The 18,342-nt window shown below is 43.4% G+C and overlaps 1 protein-coding gene across 1 annotated transcript; it reads left to right on the top strand.

Annotated features, from left to right (window-relative positions):
* Positions 1–7,355: 7,355 nt before the first annotated feature.
* LOC113463306 lies at positions 7,356–14,254 on the top strand. Its single transcript, XM_039129477.1, has 2 exons — positions 7,356–7,998; positions 14,049–14,254. Exons 1-2 carry the CDS (start codon positions 7,710–7,712, stop codon positions 14,060–14,062), a joined length of 303 nt encoding a protein of 100 aa, XP_038985405.1. The 5' UTR covers positions 7,356–7,709; the 3' UTR covers positions 14,063–14,254.
* The last annotated feature ends 4,088 nt before the right edge of the window (positions 14,255–18,342 follow it).

Below are 18,342 nucleotides of genomic sequence, written 5' to 3'. Positions count from 1 at the left end.
CAAGCTGATCAAGCCGATGACAGGAGTAGAGATTCAGGAGAGCCTCTGGCATCTGGTTGGGGACAAGGCCCCGGGGCCAGATAGGTTTTTCCCTCTCTTTTTTCAGAGGTTTTGGTGCATAGTTAGACAGGATGTGACTGAGGCCATCATTCAGTGTTTCAGCTCAGCCTCCATACCTAGTGAGTGGAAACGAACCTTTATTACCTGGATCCGAAGAGGCAAGATGCCACGGAACCGAGTCAATACCGACCCATTATTCTCTGCAACACCCATTAGTCTAGGCGGGAGGTATTGGCAGCTAGGCATATGGTTAGATTCATTCTGGAGCCGGATGGGTTATAGAGTAGGTTGATGAGAGGCCAAGTATGGAGAGAGGTGTGTCGGTGATTCATTTAGACCAGGGCATCAGTGCTCCTACATTTGGCGCGGGATGTGTGCTCGAGCCCCGCAGGTGCTCCCATGTATCTCGTGGGCAGTAGGGATGGTTGCATGATTGATGTTGTTGAGGACAGTTGGATGGCTGGACTACCGCTATCCAGATGGCCTACCAGGATCGACCCGGCTGCAATAGCCGATTGCAGAGTGTGTGATCTTCTAGTTTCCGAAGAGAGTAGATGGGATGTTGACCAGATCCACCTTCTCTTTGACGACGCTCTAGCAGAGAGGATATTGGCTACACCCCTACCCTTAAAGGGGACGGTTGACAGGAGGGTATGGAGCCCGACTGGCAGGACGAGAGTTACAACTAGGGATCTCTAGACTATATTGGACCCGGGGCCCACCCATCATCTGAAGGGCCGTTGGATCTGTCGATTGCGAGTCCATCCACAGGTGGCCCTATTCCTATGGAGGGTGGCATGGGGCATACTATCTACCAGAGAGGTATTGGCTCGGAGGGGAATTCACCTACCCGTTGACTGTGAGGGTTGTCCGAGGGAGGAGGAGTCTATGGGCCACGTGTTGTTTACTTGCCCGCGAGCGATGCAGGTTTGGGGCCTCGCCTTGGCTCATCGGTTGTGTTTCACTTCTTCAGAGACATTCTTGCACCAGTTGAGAGATTCAACTCGGAGACCCAATATGGTAGAGAGGGGGGTGGTATGGGTGTATGTAGCATATCATATATGGTTGGATAGGAATGCGCGGATTTTCGAAGGCAGAGGGCTCTATTCGAGATCGGTGGTGGACAGGGCCTTCGCACATATAGCCGAGCTGGTGAGCACTGCAGTTGTAAGCTCACCTGGAGGTGATAAGGATATCTGGGGTTTCTCTTTGGCTCTTACAGCGTCTAGGCATGCGATGATACCTTTGGTATCCTGGAAGCCCCCAGTCCTTAGTTTTCTCAAGGTGAATTTTGATAGCAGCATCTTAGAGGGTGATAGTAGATGCGTGGTGTAGAACCAAGTCCGGAAGGAAGACTTCAGTGGAATTTTAAATCAGAAACAGAAGAAGAGGGAGAAGAGAAGGAGGAAGAGAAGAAAGAGAAAAGAAGAAGAAAGAGAGGAGGAGAATACGTGGGGGAAAGAAAATTTCTTAAACCTTCATTAAGCTCTAATCATGAAAATAGGTCCCTATATATAGGGCCAAAATACACAATTTGCATAAATCCCCTTACACAAAAATAAATCCTAATAAACCCACAAATAACACAAATAACCCACAAATAAGCCCTAAAATGCAAATAAATTCAGAAATAAAAATAAACAAATATGCAAATAAAATGCGAACCTAGCTGATGTCCCCATCAACTTCTCCCAGGTGGGAAAAACTCGACCCCATCGAGTGTGGATCTGGCCGGCTGTCGTACTGCTCCAGAAGATCAGGGTCAAGGCGCTGCAATTCGGCTCGCGAAATCCACGACACATCTGATTTGGGTCGACCTTTCCACCGAACAAGGTAACGTTGGTAGCTTCCTCTCCTGGTAGATATAACCTGCTCATCTAATATATGTTCTATGTGTTCTCTGCGTGCATGAAACTGTGGAGGTGGAGGCTCAATAGCAGGTGCTGGATTAGGGTGATCAACAACAGTGGATGTATCAACAAAAGGGTCAGAAGGAATAAATGTTGATTTCTTATATGGGACCAAATCTTCAATATTAAATGTCGCACTAATCCCATAGTCTTCAGGAAGATCTACAACATAAGCATTCGAACTGATTTTCTTTAGGACTTTGAACGATCCCGCACTACGAGATTGCAACTTTTTGAACATCACCGAAGGAAGTCGTTCAGGTCTAATTCTTACCATGACAGAATCGCCTACATTCAATTCTTTATAACGTCTGTGCAAATCAGCAAGGGATTTATATTTTAAGTTATTAGAGTGAATATGTTTGCTGATCTCCTGATGCAATGAATGCAGGTGTGAAGCAAATGATTGTGCAGACTCAGAGACTCTATGTTGATGAGACATGGGAATCAAGTCTATGGGTTGCCTAGGTTTATATCCATTCACCACTTCGAAAGGATCCATGCCTAAGGTCCTATTGACCGAACTATTATATGCAAACTCGGCAGTTGGTAACACGAGATCCCAAGTCCTAGCATGCTCACCTACCAGACATCTTAAAAGATTTTCTAGACTTCGGTTGACAACTTCGGTCTGGCCATCAGTTTGGGGATGATAGGCAGAGGAAAATTTTAATTTGGCACCCATCATGTGCCAAAATGTTTTCCAAAAATAGCTCATAAATTTAACATTCCTATCAGACATAATAGATTTTGGGAGGCCATGGAGTCTAACGACTTCGTCAAAATAGAGTTTCGCAATCCTAGAAGCATCGGAAGTCTTAGAACATGGGAGAAAATGAGCCATTTTAGAGAACCGGTCTACCACTACAAAAATGGAATCGTGTTTGGTCGAGGTACGTGGAAGCCCTAACACAAAATCCAAGCTAACATCTTGCCATGGACAATCAGGAACAGGTAGTGGAGTGTAAAGCCCAGTGTTCTGTTTACGTTGTTTGGCTAGTTGACATGTGCGACACTGAGTGACAATTTTGGCTACGTCTTTCTTGAGACTCGGCCAGAAGAAACGTCTTTCCACCATTTCAATGATTTTATCTCTCCCGAAATGCCCAGACAGTCTTCCAGCGTGTACTTCCCATACTAGAAAATCTCTCAATGAGGTTCGAGGAATACACAATCGGTCGGAGCGAAAGAGATAATCATCTTGTAAAAAGAAATCATCTTGCTCTCTCTCTACTCCATCTCGTAAGGTCAGGTATACATCACTAAAATCGGGACAGGTGGTATATTGTTCCCTGATCCTTTCAAAACCAATTACTTCAGTGCTCATCACGGATAGGAGGAAGATCCGTCGACTGAGCGCATCAGCAGCTTATTCTCAACTCCAGCTTTATGTTTCAGCACAAAAGTATAGGCTTGCAGAAACTCAATCCATCGGCCGTGTCGAAGGTTTAGTTTCTTTTGAGAATTGAGATACTTTAAAGCCTCATGGTCTAAATACAGGACAAATTCTTGCGGTAGCAAATAGTGTCGCCAATGTCGCAAAGTTTGCACTACCGCATAGAATTCCTTATCATAGGTAGAATAACGCAACCTGCCGTTACTTAACTTTTCGCTAAAGAATGCGACAGGGTGACCTGCTTGGCTTAATACGCCACCTATGCCAACGCCAGAGGCATCACATGCGACTTCGAATACCTTAGTGAATTAGGGGAGGCGCAAGACAGGTGCTTCGGTCATCCTATGCTTGATATCTTTAAATGCTTGGGATGCCGAATTAGTCCAGATAAAGTCTCCTTTCTTCGTGCAATCTGTAATGGGAGACATTATCGAACTAAAATTTCTAGTGAAGCGACGATAGAAAGTAGCCAGACCATGAAAACTACGTACTTCTGCTAGGGTCTTGGGCTCGGGCCAATCGACTATCGCGCTTACTTTTTCTGGATCAGCGGAGACACCCTTGGAAGATACTATGAACCCTAAGAAAGTGACGTGATCAGTCAGAAAGGCACACTTTTTAGGATTTGCAAAGAAGCTTTCTTTCCGCAGGACATCACAAACCTGCCTTAAGTGTGAGAGATGGAGCTCTTGAGTTTGACTATAGATGAGGATGTCATCAAAATATGCAACGACAAATTTATTCAAGAAAGGTCGAAAGATCTGTGTCATTACCCTCATAAACATACTTGGAGCATTTGTTAATCCGAAAGGCATTACTAACCATTCGTAGAGTCCATCTTTGGTTTTAAATGCAGTTTTCCATTCATCCCCAGGACGAATCCGAATCTGGTGGTACCCACTCTTTAGGTCGATCTTGGAAAAAACTGTAGCACCAGACATATAGTCTAAAAGGTCGTCCAGCCTAGGAATGGGAAAACGATACTTAATCGTGATTTTATTGATAGCACGGCTATCGATGCACATCCTCCAAGAGCCATCTTTCTTGGGAGTGAGGAGTGTAGGTACAGTATAGGGACTCAAACTCTCACGAATATACCCTCGAGTGAAGAGTTCGTCAACTTGACGTTTCAGTTCAGTGTGCTCGCTTGGGTTGAGTCTATGATGGGGAAGATTTGGCAATGACGCTCCAGGAATGAGATCAATTACGTGCTGGATATCACGCATTGGAGGGAGTGCATCTGGAAGATTATTTGGGAAAACAGAGTGAAACTCCTCCAATAGAGGAACTACGGCGGCCGGATGCTCGGCATTTGACTCCACATTGATAACTCTAGCCACCAGGATGAACACAGGTGAGTGGCTTTCGATATCTTTCATTACCTCTTTCGAAGTAATGATGTGAAGTGACTCATCTTTTCGTGGTGTAGCACCCTTCTTCTCAGGGCCGAGCTCTCTAGGAGGCAATGAATTCAGTATAATTTTCCAACCCTGGAACATAAAGCTACACGAATTTGACCGACCATGAAGTGTGACGTCCCTATCGTATAACCAAGGTCTTCCTAGAATGACTTGGCCGACGTCCGTCGGAAAGCAGTCGCACCAAATCTCGTCTTATAAGATAGGAATTGAATCGGGACAAGGCATCTTTCCGATACCGAAATGGACGTCTTATCTACCCATGTTACTTTATATGGATTAAGATGAGGGGTAGATTTCAGGCCAAGGCGAGAAACAACTCCAGATACAATGGCGTTGATGCAACTCCCGCTATCAAATAAGATTTTGCATGTTTTACCATTAATCTTAATAAGCGTGTAAAATAGGGAGGTTCTACGCCAATCTTGTTCGGTCTTTGTTTGGGCTAGTGTACACCTAACCACCTGAAGCCTAGGGTTTTGGTCATTCCGATCAGTGGGCTCATATTGGGTGTAGGCTAGGCAAACTCTAACCCGGTCTGTTCGTCTCCAAAGTCTTCTACAAAATCCTCGATGTTTGGTTCATAGACTTCTCGATACATTCAGTCTCCTGGGTTCCTGCTTCCAGTTCAGTCATTAAATAAGTCTTGGCATTACATTGGGACGCGATATGGCCAAACTTTTGGCACCTGAAACACTGGGTTTGGCTTCTTGAGGGCGGGTTGGACACTAATATGCCTTTTCCTTTATCAGTTGACGTACTTTGAGCAGGCATCGGGAACGGCTTAGTCGGCGTTTGGCTAGAGCCGGGCTGGGTAGGATGGTTGGAGAGTGGTCTGGGTTACGGGAGATAGCTTTGATTAGGTCGGGCCCCTGGGGGTAAGAACTGAGAGTCGGTACGTCTCACTACAGGGACTCGTAAAAAACTATCCACATCTTGAGCCAACTGGTATGCCTGGCCAAGGGTGGTAATCTCTCGGAGGATCAATTCTTTCTGGATCTGTTCGCGGAGTCCTGCCCGAAACCTAAAAAGAGTAACAGTCTCCTCTTTGATTACACCGCACCTCATGTGAAACTCCTCAAATCATGCAATGTAATCGGCAACAGTTGAAGTTCCTTGAGTTAGTTTCTGCCACCTATCCATAAGGCGTTGTCGGCAAGAAAATGGCAGATACTTCTCATTCAGTTTTTCTTCCATATCCTCCCAGGTGGTGATACGTGGAAGCCTCTGGGTCTCACGCCTATGTTCAACGTTATGCCAGTACCAGTGAGCTTGCCTAATAAGCTTCATTTTAGCAAACCGTACTTTCCTATCATCAGTCATATCATGCCACTCAAAATAGTTATCCATGGCTGCTCTCCAATCAAGGTACACGCTCGGCTCTAATTGACCAGCAAATGTGGGAGCATCTACTCGGACGGTACGAAGTAGTCACTCATCAAGATCGCGCTGGTGATCAGGAGGAAGTTGGTTCCTAGGAGGATGGGGAAAAGCTACAGGTGGTGTGGTCAAACCAAACTCGGGATAAGCTGCGACTGGGGTTGACGGCTCAGGAGTCCTAGTGTGTTGCACTAGAGCACGGATCTCCCGTTTGAACTCATCTTGATCAGCTCGTAATGCAGCCAACTGTTCCAAAATATCTTGTAAAACTCTGGGGTCCATGGTGGGTAAAAGGGTCTAAGAGTCAGTGAGGAGGTACTCTCTACCACTACGGGTTGGCATGCAGGGACTACTCTAATTGGTGATATAATATGCAATGTTACTAATGAACCCTAACTGACCAAATGCAATGCAGGACAACCTACTAATGCAATCTACTATGAATTCGAAAATTAGCAAATTTTCACAAAAGTAATTTAAAATTAAATATTACTAATTTGTACGTTGGTTATTTCAGAATTAAAGTAGAAAATTAGTCACTATAAGAAATTAGGTTGCAAGCACGTTTTACGGTCATTTAAAGTCCGAAAGTAATCTGATCTATGGATGTTGAGACTATCCTGTCGCTAGGGTGTGATAATTTAATATCTAGATTTATAGGGTGAATAGGACGGGTGTGGGAATATATGTTTAAGGTTGCAAAATATGACAGAAAAGTAAGTTTTCAATTATGGCTTCATGCAAGAGAACTAGAACATAATTAGATAAACAAGCCCAAAGAAGGAAGAACCTATTACCTGTGGTGAATGCAGTCAACCAGAAACGTCCGTGGTAGAGTCTCGAGCACGAAATCAGTACCGAGCGAAGTTAGCTGGAGCCGTGGACCCGGGGCTGCAATACAAAGACCTTCTGAATTTCTGGAACGGGCTGAAGAAGATACTGAATCGGGCCTGTAACAGGATCCGCGTTCAATTGGGCTTGGACCGCGCTACAGTACGGCGCACGGGCTGGGCTGGCGGCCTGCTGAAAGGAACTGGACCAGGCCGGTCGGGCTCGGATGTGGCCTGATGGGCAAGTGACAACAGGGCCAGATCTGCTGGGCCCAAATGTACCCCGGGTGGATTTGGTGGGTGTAAGGCGGGTTAATGAAGCCCACAATGGTGACCCGGATAAATGCAAGAAGGGGAAAGGGAGGTTGATGGTGCTCGGCGAGAGAAGGAAGCGGCCGAAGGGAGAAGTGCTAGGCTGAGGGGGCGCCCGGAAACGGAACCGGCGGCGGCCTTCCAGCCGCGGGTGCGGGGGTGGATGGTGGAGGGAGGTGGTGTGCGGCCTGTGGAGTCGGCCGGTGGTGAGGGAAATGGAAGGGGTGTACGAGGAGGCGGACAAAGGGAGGGGAAATGGGAGCGGGGCGGTGGCGGCGGAAGTGGGTTAGGAGAGGCACAAAAGGAACCGGACGCAGGTTGGGGCCTGATGAAACCCCCGTGGAGTCGGTCCGTGGGAGTGTGAAGGGAAGAGGGGTTTTGATCTGAGAAGAAGGGAGGGAAAATGGGAGCAGGGAGGGTTTCGGCGGATGGGATGGCAGAGAGAAAGCTGCCGCGAGAGATGAGCAGCAGCAGGAAGCGGCGAGGCGGTGGAAGGGGGGGTGGCACGACGGCGGTGCGGAGGGGCAGTGTGCTTGGTGAAGCTGCGAGAAGCGGCGAAGCGGCGGGAGGGGGGGTGGCACGACGGCGGTGCGGAGGGGCGGTGTGCTCGGTGAAGTGGAAGGCGGAGTGGCTGGAGGCGGCACTGCAGGCTGAGCTCGGCGCCGACGGCGAAGGAAGCGGTGGAGACAGAGGTTAGTTTTTTTTTTTTTTTTGGGAACACGTGCAGGTCACGTGATCCTACGGTATTTTTTTTCTTTTTTTCTTTTTTTTTTTGAACCTTAACGGGTTCGGGTTATCGGGTTCGGGTTTCGGATGAAACCCGCTCCAATAACTGTGAAGCCCAGCACGTGCAAATCACGTGCAAACAATTTTTTTTTTTTATATACTTGTTGGACTCGGGTTACCGGGTTGTGGGTAACGGGTTTAGACTTACCCGTTACCTAACTTGTTCAACCTCCCGATCGATTCGGGAGGGCGTTCCGGTTGCTTCGGCGGTGGTTGCGGAGCGGCCGAGCGGAACGGCGACGGAGCTCGCAGCCGTGGCTCCATGGTCGGCGGCGACAGGCGGCGGCCGGTCGTGGTGGCAGCCGGGATTCCCCTGTACGCGGTGGTCGGCGGGTGCGTCGACAGTGCCGAGGGACAAGGCCGAAAATAGATCGGCGACACTCTTCTTCTTTCCGGCAGCGGGAGTCACTCGTGGCCCTTCGACACGCTCCAGTGTCCGTGGTCGAGGTACGGCGTAGAGCTCGTGCACCCACAGGAATCTGGGGATCCGGCGACGCTCGGCCATACACCGGCTGATGGTGGCGTCGGTTGTAGGCACCGGCGGAGGGCCAGAGGCGGCGTTGCAGGAAGGGGTCCGGCGGATCTGATGGAAATAGGGGGTTGCGGCAGGGAGGGGCATGGTGGAACTGCTCGGCCATGGGGAAGATTTCCTTTTTTTTTTAACACTGACAGAGGGAAAGAAGAGGGAACCGAGAGAAGCCCGGTGATCCAAGGGTTGTTCCCCTCTGTCCCTTCTTGTGAGAACCGAGAGAATGAAAGATCTTTTTTTTTTTTGGCTCTCGGTTTGGAAGAAATAGCCGGGAGATGGAAGTGCCCGACACAGTCTTCTCTATTTCACAGGAAGGCTCGGACGATCTGGATCGAACTTTGGCAGCAGGGGCAAAGCCTCTTGCTCTGATACCAAGTTGGTGTAGAACCAAGTCCGGAAGGAAGACTTCAGTGGAATTTTAAATCAGAAACAGAAGAAGAGGGAGAAGAGAAGGAGGAAGAGAAGAATGAGAAGAGAAGAAGGAGAAGAGGAGGAGAATATGTGGGGGAAAGAAAATTTCTTAAACATTCATTAAGCCCTAATCATGAAAATAGGTCCCTATATATAGGGCCAAAATACACAATTTGCATAAATCCCCTTACACAGAAATAAATCCTAATAAACCCACAAATAACACAAATAACCCACAAATAAGCCCTAAAATGCAAATAAACCCAGAAATAAAAATAAACAAATATGCAAATAAAATGGGGACCTAGCTGATGTCCTCATCAATGCAGTGTGGATTTTGTGATCAGAGACCACGACTCCAAGCTGATTGCAGCTGGAGGACGGCATATTTTTGATGAGTCTGTTCTAGTGGTGGAGCTGCGTGCGGCGTGGGAGGGTCTCGTTCAGACCAGAATGCACCTGGGTGCTCGACGGGTCCTTCTTGAGGATGATTCAGCTACAATGGTCTATTGGATTCGGAGCGAGCGTGCCAGGACAAACTTGCACCTCTAGTCTATAATATCTGTCATCTTGTGGGTTAGTTTGACTCCTTTCGAGTCTCGCATATCTTTCGAAAGGCGAATAGTGCGGCTGACTGGGTCGCCTTCTTTGCAGCACATCATTCTGGAGTCATCTCATGGGGGGTCATGGAGCATGTGCCGGTGTCACTAGAGCGTGTTTTGTCTTTTGATTATTTTGGGCGTACTCACGGCATGTACTGAGACGCTGGTTCACAAAAAAAGAAAAGTAAGCAATAATCTACCTTTTCCAGATTTTCTATTTACATAATATTATTTTTATATCAAATAAATTGTTAATTAATTTATATTGAATTTATGAATTTTATGAGGTGGTGTTTGAATGAAAAAGAGATACGTAATTTCGAAATAATATTATTTGGATTATTATTATATTGTTTATTGATTTTATATTGTATATGCATATTTTGGTTGGAATATGGCCTGTATGTTATTTTGTAAAACAAATTGTGATATGTAGGGTTATGCATTGGCTCTTTGATTATTATTGAGCTTATTGCTTCTACTTCTGCCCCGCCATAGGGTATAAATATGGTATTTTAGCCATGCTGTAGGGTATAAGTGTTGTATTCAGGCCCACTCCACAGGATATAAGTGCGGCTTTATTTCTGATTTTGGCTCCGTCATAGGGTATAAATATGTCATAGTTAAAAGCTGTTGAGTTTAATATGATTTATTTTGAATCGGATTATATATATGAATATTTGAAAGATATAGATTTTAATTGATATGGGTTTGGAAGCAGAATTGGTTATTTTTTTACATCGATTCATGGTAATTTATGTTTTACTACCATATCTTATGTTATTACATGAATTATCTAGTTAGATAATTCATTATTTATTGGGTAGTCATGCTCATTACCCTTTCTTTTCTTCACAGATACTTAGTTTTGGACGTGGATCCTACTATAAAAGTGAGACTAGAAGCGCGATTCGATAATATCTACATAGTTTAAATTTAGTGTTATTATAATCTTTTTATCGGGTTATTATTTGGAGTTTAATTATGGTAAGACTTTTAAACTTTATTTGTCAGTTCGATTTGGTAGTTAATTGAATTATAGCTTTTAGTTATTAAATTTATTTTCCTGCTTGTTTATGATATCATGATAAGATACCTTGTATGCTTGTAAAGAAAGTTTTCTATGAATATGCGGCAGTTGCCGCGACTCTCAGCTCATGATCTTAGATTGGGGGTGTGATAATTAATATGGTATCAGAATATAAGTGGATCAATCATAAGTCATAGAATCAAATATAGGATGAGTGTAGAAAGGTAGATACTAGGGATATTGGGACATTAATTTATATTGATTGTGATATAACTTAGATTTGACACAGGTATGTTGATGGGTTTGAATAAGAGTGTGCGGTGAAAATGTAGTGGTTTTAAATTTTTTTTAAGCTAATTATAATAATAATTTGATGAAAGATCTACTTTTGAAATTAGAGAGTTGCTTGAGTCGATAACTCTTAAATTTTGTAGACTTTGGTAAGAAAATTTTGAGGTTAAGTTTTTTAAGAAAGCAGAATATAACAGTCAACCTAGCTAATAAGAAACTAGGCCTACTTCATTTGGCTAGTTCGCATGTAAGAGTTAGAGTAGGAGATAAAAAGAAAAAAGATAGGGCCTTGTTCGATTTGGAGTAAGAGATGAAAAAAAAAGATAGAGCCTTGTTTGACCTCAAATAGGAAAGAAAAAAAAGGATAAAGCCTTGTTCGACTTGGAGTAGGAGAAAACTCCTTTATCTTAATTTCCTACAGGAGCTAGGAAACCCAATCTCCATTGGCTAGTTAAAGACCCCCATACCTCCCTTCGCCTCACCTTGAATAGGTTTTGCGAATTACCACATCTAGACCACTATTGGCTCCTCCTCCTCTTGGCTTCCAATGGTCTTGTTTTATGCTGATTACTGGAGATTTCAATTCAACGCTAACCGGAGTCTTAGATTTTGAGAGATTTACAAAATTATTTGGATTTGTACTTTAGTTTCACTCGTAAAGTAAGTAATAATCTGTCTTTTCTAGATTTTGTATTTATATAATATTATTTTTATCAAATAAATTGTTACTGGATTAATATGTGATTTATAAATTTTATGAGATGGTGTTTGAATGAAAAATAGATATGTAATTTTTGAAATAATATTTTCCAGATTAGTATTATATTGCTTATTGATCTTATATTGCATATGCATATTTTGGTTGGAATATAGCCTATATGTTATTCTGTTAAAAAAAATTATGATATGTATCAGATTTGAACTCTCAACCTGACTATATTTTGGAATGTACCTATTGGGGGTTATGCATTAGCACTTTGATTATTATTGAGCTTATTGCTTCTGGTCCCGGCCCGCTATAGGATATAAATAGGGGTGGCAAAATATGACCCGACCTGCCAACCCGACCCGTGTTCGACCCGCCATAAACATGTTTGGATTTGGCCTAAACAGGTTCGGATCGTAAACAGGTTGGCCCGTTTAACTTGTTTATTAATTGGGTCGGATATGGGTTTTAGACATCCAACCCGTTTAACCCGTATAACATGTTTAATTGTTGGGCTGGTAGATAAGGGCTAGGAGACAACGCCCAAGGCTGGCCCAACTTTCTGTCGCACGCGCGCATGGACCGCATGCGCATGGCCTCAGCTCAATTTCACCGCGAGGGCTCAGGAGTCAGGGCACGAATGACGAATACGATCCCTCTTCCCTAGTTCTCTCACTGTTCCTCTCTCGTCTTCGCTCCCATCTTCCCTCAAGACCCTCGCAGAGCCGCAGTCGCGCTCAAGTCCTCGGAAGGTCAAGGACTACACATCAAGGGAGTGGAGAGAGGAAGAGATGGGAAAGAAGGCCATGGCTCCGGCGGCGGTGGCGGCGGACCTTGCTCGAATCACTGCCTTGCCGACCTCGATCTTTCCATCTCTGTTGTCGTCGATCTCGGCCTCACCCTCTCCGCTGAGATCCAAGGATCGCCGCCCCCGACCTCGTCGCTGCTGATTTCAGAGGCGCCCTCTCAATCGGTATGCCTCACTTCCTCTATCCTCCCCCCACCACCTAACCCTCCTCCGGTGCCACCACCACCAGTCCATCCTCCTCAAGCTCTAATCCCTGAGCCAGGCCTGATCTATCGAAGCCGGCACCTCTCTCTCTCCGTTGAACCCTCCACCTCTCTGTCGAACTCCCCACCTCTCTCTCTCTCTGTCTCTCCGTCGAACCCCCCACCTCCCTCTCTCTCTTTCCCTGTCAAACCCCCCACGGCCCCACCTCTCCGTCGAACTCCCCACCTCTCTCTCTCTCTCCATCGAACCCCCATGGCCCAACCTCTCCGTCGAATCCCCCACGGTCCCACCTCTCCGTCGAACCCCCACCTTTCTCTCTCTCTTCCCGTCGAACCCCCCACCTCTCTCTCTCTCCCCCCCTCGAACCCCCCACGGCCCAACCTCTCCGTCGAACCCCCTACAGCCCCACCTCTCCGTCAAACCCCCCACCTCTCTCTCTCTTCCCGTCGAACCTCCCACCTCTCTCTCTCTCTCTCTCTCTCCGTCGAACCCCCCCCCCCCCACGGCCCAACCTCTCCGTCGAACCCCCCACGGCCCCACCTCTCTCTCTCTCTCTCTCGCCAGAAGCAACCCCACCACCAGCCGAGTCTGTTGAGATCGACGACAGGGTGAGTGGGTGACCGGCCCACCCTCCCATCTCTCTCTCTCTATTTGGTTAAACGGGTTAGAAGGGCAAATTCGACATGTTTAATCGACTTGTTTATTAAACAGGTTAAACAGGTCGGGTCGGGTTATCTGTTTAATAAACAGGTCGAATTCAGGTTTGTAATTTTTGACCTGTTTAATAAACAGGTCGGGTTCAGATTTATATTTTTCTGACCCGTTTAACATCTGACCCGACCCGTTTATGTCCGACCCAACCCGATTGTCACCCCTAGATATAAATGTGGTATTCTAGCCCATACTGTAGGGTATAAGTGTGGTGTTCTAGCCCATTCCGTAAGATATAAGTGCAGTTCTATTTCTGATCCTAGCCCAGCCATATGGCATAAGCGTGGTCATAGTTAAAGGCTGTTTGATTTGAATGTTGTAGGGTATAAGTGCGGTATTCTAGCCCACTTTGCAAAGTATAAGTACATTTCTATTTTTGATCCTTGCCCAATCATGTGGTATAAGTGTGCTTATAGTTAAAAGCTCTTGAGTTAAATGTGATTTAAAAAAATTTTGAATTGAATTTATGATTATATATATGAATATTTGAAAGATATGGATTTTAATGGATTTATATTTTAAAATGAAATTGGTTATATCTTTACACTGATTTATAGTAATTTGTAATTGATTATTGTATCTTATGTTATTACATGAATTATCTAGTTAGGATATTCATTACTTACTATGCTGTCGAGCTCATTATCTTTTTTTTTCTTCACAGATGAAGATACTTAGTTCTAGATGTGGATCCTACTATGGGAGTGAGATTAGAAGTAAGATTTGAAAATATCTGTATAGTTTAGATTTAATGTTGTTATAACCTTTTTATCGGATTATTATTTGAGGTTTAATTGATCTAAGACTTTAAAACTTTATTTCATAGTTCAATTTGGTATTTAATTGAATTATGGCTTTTAGTTATTTAAATTTATTCCACTATTTGTTCACAATATTGTGATAAGATACCTTGCAAGCTTATAGAGAGAGTTTTCTATGAGTATACAACGGTTGTCACAACCCTCGGCTTACGATCTTAGGTTGGGGGCATGACAAGAACCATTCAAAAGACCATTAGGAAGGTGTATGTTGGTTCAATTGATAGCCATGATTGAGATCCTTCGAGCTATTTGTCCAAAATGTTGGCACTTTGAGAAACAATACCTCTAAGAATGCTCACAAACTCTCAAGGTGGTTTCAGCTTTCTGCTTTTTGGACGAATATTAATATAGCAATGTCATCAAAGGAGATATTGGCAACTCATTAGGTCTACATGAAGTTGTTTCCCTTTGTGTGGCATTGAACTAATATTATCGCTATAGGCTAAGAGATTAATTGAGTTGGAAGCTTTGGTTACCAACCTTAATAACTGCAATGTTTTGGGCTTCCTCACAAGTGTTTGACCATGAGTTGAGATCGAAAGATAAGATCATCCATGTTGCTTTATATGGTCATAGTGCAGTTGATTCATCTCTTCTCACTCCATGAGGGCCAAATTAGAACTCTTTACCCATTTTCCTGTCAAATTAAGTTCATAGGATGTTCTATTGAAGAACTAAATTGTGTCATAATTTTGCATGCATCAAATTTGTTCCATCTTATCATGAATTATTTCTCCATCATTGAGGAGAGGAAAACCTAATAATAAGTAGGTTGTAGTTCATGTATGGCAAAGTCCAATCTTTAGGGAGAATATGTTGTATTAGCTGAAGTCATACTTAATCATATTATTGTTTTATTTGAAATGATAAGAGTTGCACCAAAAGCACATGATTAGGCTTCTGATTAGATTTACGTGTCGTGTGAGATGTAATGGCCCAAGATTTGCAATGGCTGCATTGGGTAGGCGTGCTCTCTCTATATAAGGGCCATCCCCATCCGATTGCCCGAAAACATTCCTCTCTTCTTTCATGGCTCTCTCCAACCTTTCCAGGCTGCTCTTCTTCTTCTTCTTCTTCTTCTTTTCTTCTTTGTATGGTGAGTCGAAGGTCGGAGACTCAGAAGTGTTGTTCTTCTTCTCCTCTTCTTTGTATGCCTTCTTCTCTAACAGTAGGCGAGGTAGCTCTGGAAGGCCTACTGTTCTACAGGCAACCAACCTGTAGCCATTGTTAGATGAAGTGATCATCGGAGGAGAAGAGATCTTTCTGTCCGATCAATTCAAGAAGTTTAATGAGCCTTTGATCCCTAGCTCGTGATTTTTGGAGCCCTTCTTCTCTTTTTTCTTGTTCTTGTTTTTCTTCTTGTTGGGTGATGGTCGTGATGATGGGATTTTCTCCGCTTTTTGTTTTTGTTTCTTTTCTCTCAGTTTTTTCTTCGTCTTCTTTCTTGTTTTCCAAATCAAAAATCAAGGATCTCTTTAGGGTTATGACGATTCTTGGACCTGGGTTTTGCTACATTGGGAATTGAGAAACAGCTACGTCTGACGGCGAGGAAATCTTGGATGGCCTGCTGCCAACCGTTTGCAACCGGATTAAACAACATAATACTTGCCGGATTAAACGGTGAATCTGAGCCTCTAGTTTTTTATTTTTTCATTCTTTTAAGCTTTCTTGGATTTCTTTACTATGATTTACTCATTTGGTGAGTTGTTTCTATGGATTCTTAAAGAACCGATAGGATTTTGAGATCCCAAGTGTTCTACTATGATTCACAAGTGTTTGACCCTGAGTTGAGATCAAAAGACAACATCATCCATGTTGCCCTATGTGGTCATAGTGCAGTTGATTCATCTCTTCTCACTCCATGAGGGCCAAATTAGAACTCTTTATCCGTTTTCCTGTCAAAGTAAGTGCATAGGATGTTCTATTGAAGAACTTAATTGTGTCATAATTTTGCATGCATCAAATTTGTACCATCTTTTCAGGAATTATTTCTCCATCATTGAGGTGAGGAAAACCTAATAAGGTGTACCAACATGCAATTCAGGATCTCTATCCATTTGAAGTGCTCCGCTTCAATTTGGTATCCATCATCCTCCACAAAGTTCTCTAAAATTACTTAAAAAATGACAATCTCGATCATAAATTATGGAAGATGTCAATCCAATTTTTTTTCATTCATATTGAAAGAATAAACAAGCTGCTTCGTTTTCTGTCACCATCTTCTTACAAAAAATCAAGCATATTATTTTACTGAATTAATCGACCACCACAAACAAGTACACGCGGTTGTGTCTTGTCTTTAGCAAAGCTTCTAGAAAATCCATCGAGACATTCTTCCAAGCTCTACTAGGTACCGGTATCGGTGAACATACAGATGACAGTATCTTTGTATTTATCAACTATTGCCATCAATTTGTTCATAGTGCACATGTGATTGAGGATTATATATAAGGAATAGACTATAGTCCTCTCGAAAGAAGAGGGTATCCATTTCTCTCTAAGTTCAAAATCAATATGAGGCACCCAAACCAAAGATGGACACCATCGATCATGATCTGTCACTGTAAATATCTATATAAATGGACAAATAAATAGATGGTTTCTTATACTAGTATGCTAAAATATATGATAAAACATTTAAATTAGAATTTATTACTTATTAAAAAAAACAACATTTGAACTCTGTGTCCAAACCTTTTTTTCTTTTTTTTGCTGCTATCTGTACGATGTATAAGGTTGAGTCGTTGACCGAACTAGTTGTTCTCTACACCTGCACATTCGTAGGCCTACACCCGAAAGTTCTGAAAGCCCAAGATTAAAAAAATAACAAACTAGCTTGTCTCTATCTTGCTCAAAAAAAAAGGGGGCTTATGAACTAGATCTATTCACTGGCTCCATGGTCGGATCAAGTTCAAAACCTTTTGAACAGGCTTGGGCTAAGACTTTAGACCTGACGGGCCAGGCTGAGCCTGGAAAAAGGCCCGCTTAATATATGGGCCGGGCTTGGGCTTGTGGATTAAAGCCTCTCCCGGCTCGACTTTTTTTTATTTTTCTTTGTTTCTGTTTGTCTTTTTTATTTTTCTTTGTTTCCGTTTGATGTATTGTCATACTTAATTGATAATTGTTGTTGATATACACACTTAATAGGATAACAAATAGAGTAATATTTAATTATTTGTACTTAGTTTTTTAATATTTTACATATTTTTTGTATTTTAAAAATAAATAAAAATTGGTTAGAAAGTTCGAGACCTAGATTGAAGCCCGAAGCCCAGGCAAGGACTGAGCTTGGCCCCGCAATTTAGGTTCCAAGGCCAGGCCATTCCAAGCCCAAGCCTCTATAAATTGCGGTGATCTTTGGTGCAAAGCCGCAAAGCCAGATCGAGACAGGCCCATGAACAAGTTTCCTTGGACTATATATCTCGTTGATAAAGGCTGCTGTTTGATTGCAATTTCCCTTGGGTCACTTCCCTTGAGGTTTAGGTAGCTTGCTGGGGTGGTTGGTGTAGGACGGAACCACCAAAGAAGCACTGAAGTATAAAAGGAGCCACAAAATATAAACATATATAGAAACATGTCCATGGTGTAATAGCAATGGCTATCGATTGCTGGGCTAAGCTGAGGGTACAGGATCAGCTCAGTCTGCAGTTCTATAACAATGGGCCAGGTACGACACCAACGCATATGCAGGCATAGAGTAGTGGTGTATAAGCAGACAGGAAAAAGAAGAACTGTTTGCATATAAGAATAGCAAGCAGAAAACTAGCCACAGAAATTAAAAGCAATTAAAGCATAATATTGAGAATTACAAGAATATTTTTAAGATATTATAAAAGATGAAGAAGCCAAAATTATAACAATATATATCCATTTACGCATAAGAGTGTTGATTAGAATGTATAAATTCAATAATCTTAAGTAAAAAATAATTTATGTCTCATCAAGGCAGTTCAATAATTCATGAAATATTTAATCATTCAAAAACGATTTGCTGAATCACTCAAGTGTCGATAATATTTACTTAATAAAAAAAAAGTTTATTTCCAGTGATGCAAGAGACAACTTAACCTTGGCCACACACACACAGAGAGAGATGTGCTGCATTCCATGGTTTCAAGGAGGAGGGAAGGCAGAGAC

This window comes from Phoenix dactylifera, chromosome 1 (genome assembly GCF_009389715.1).
Source record: "Phoenix dactylifera cultivar Barhee BC4 chromosome 1, palm_55x_up_171113_PBpolish2nd_filt_p, whole genome shotgun sequence".
Lineage (NCBI taxonomy): Eukaryota > Viridiplantae > Streptophyta > Magnoliopsida > Arecales > Arecaceae > Phoenix > Phoenix dactylifera.
Note: the sequence above shows the minus strand (reverse complement) of the source record. Positions and strands in the feature narration are given on the sequence as shown.

Coding starts and splice junctions, on each gene's coding strand:
- LOC113463306 (XM_039129477.1), top strand. CDS start 7,710: ATGGGAGCAGGGAGGGTTTCGGCGGATGGGATGGCAGAGAGAAAGCTG.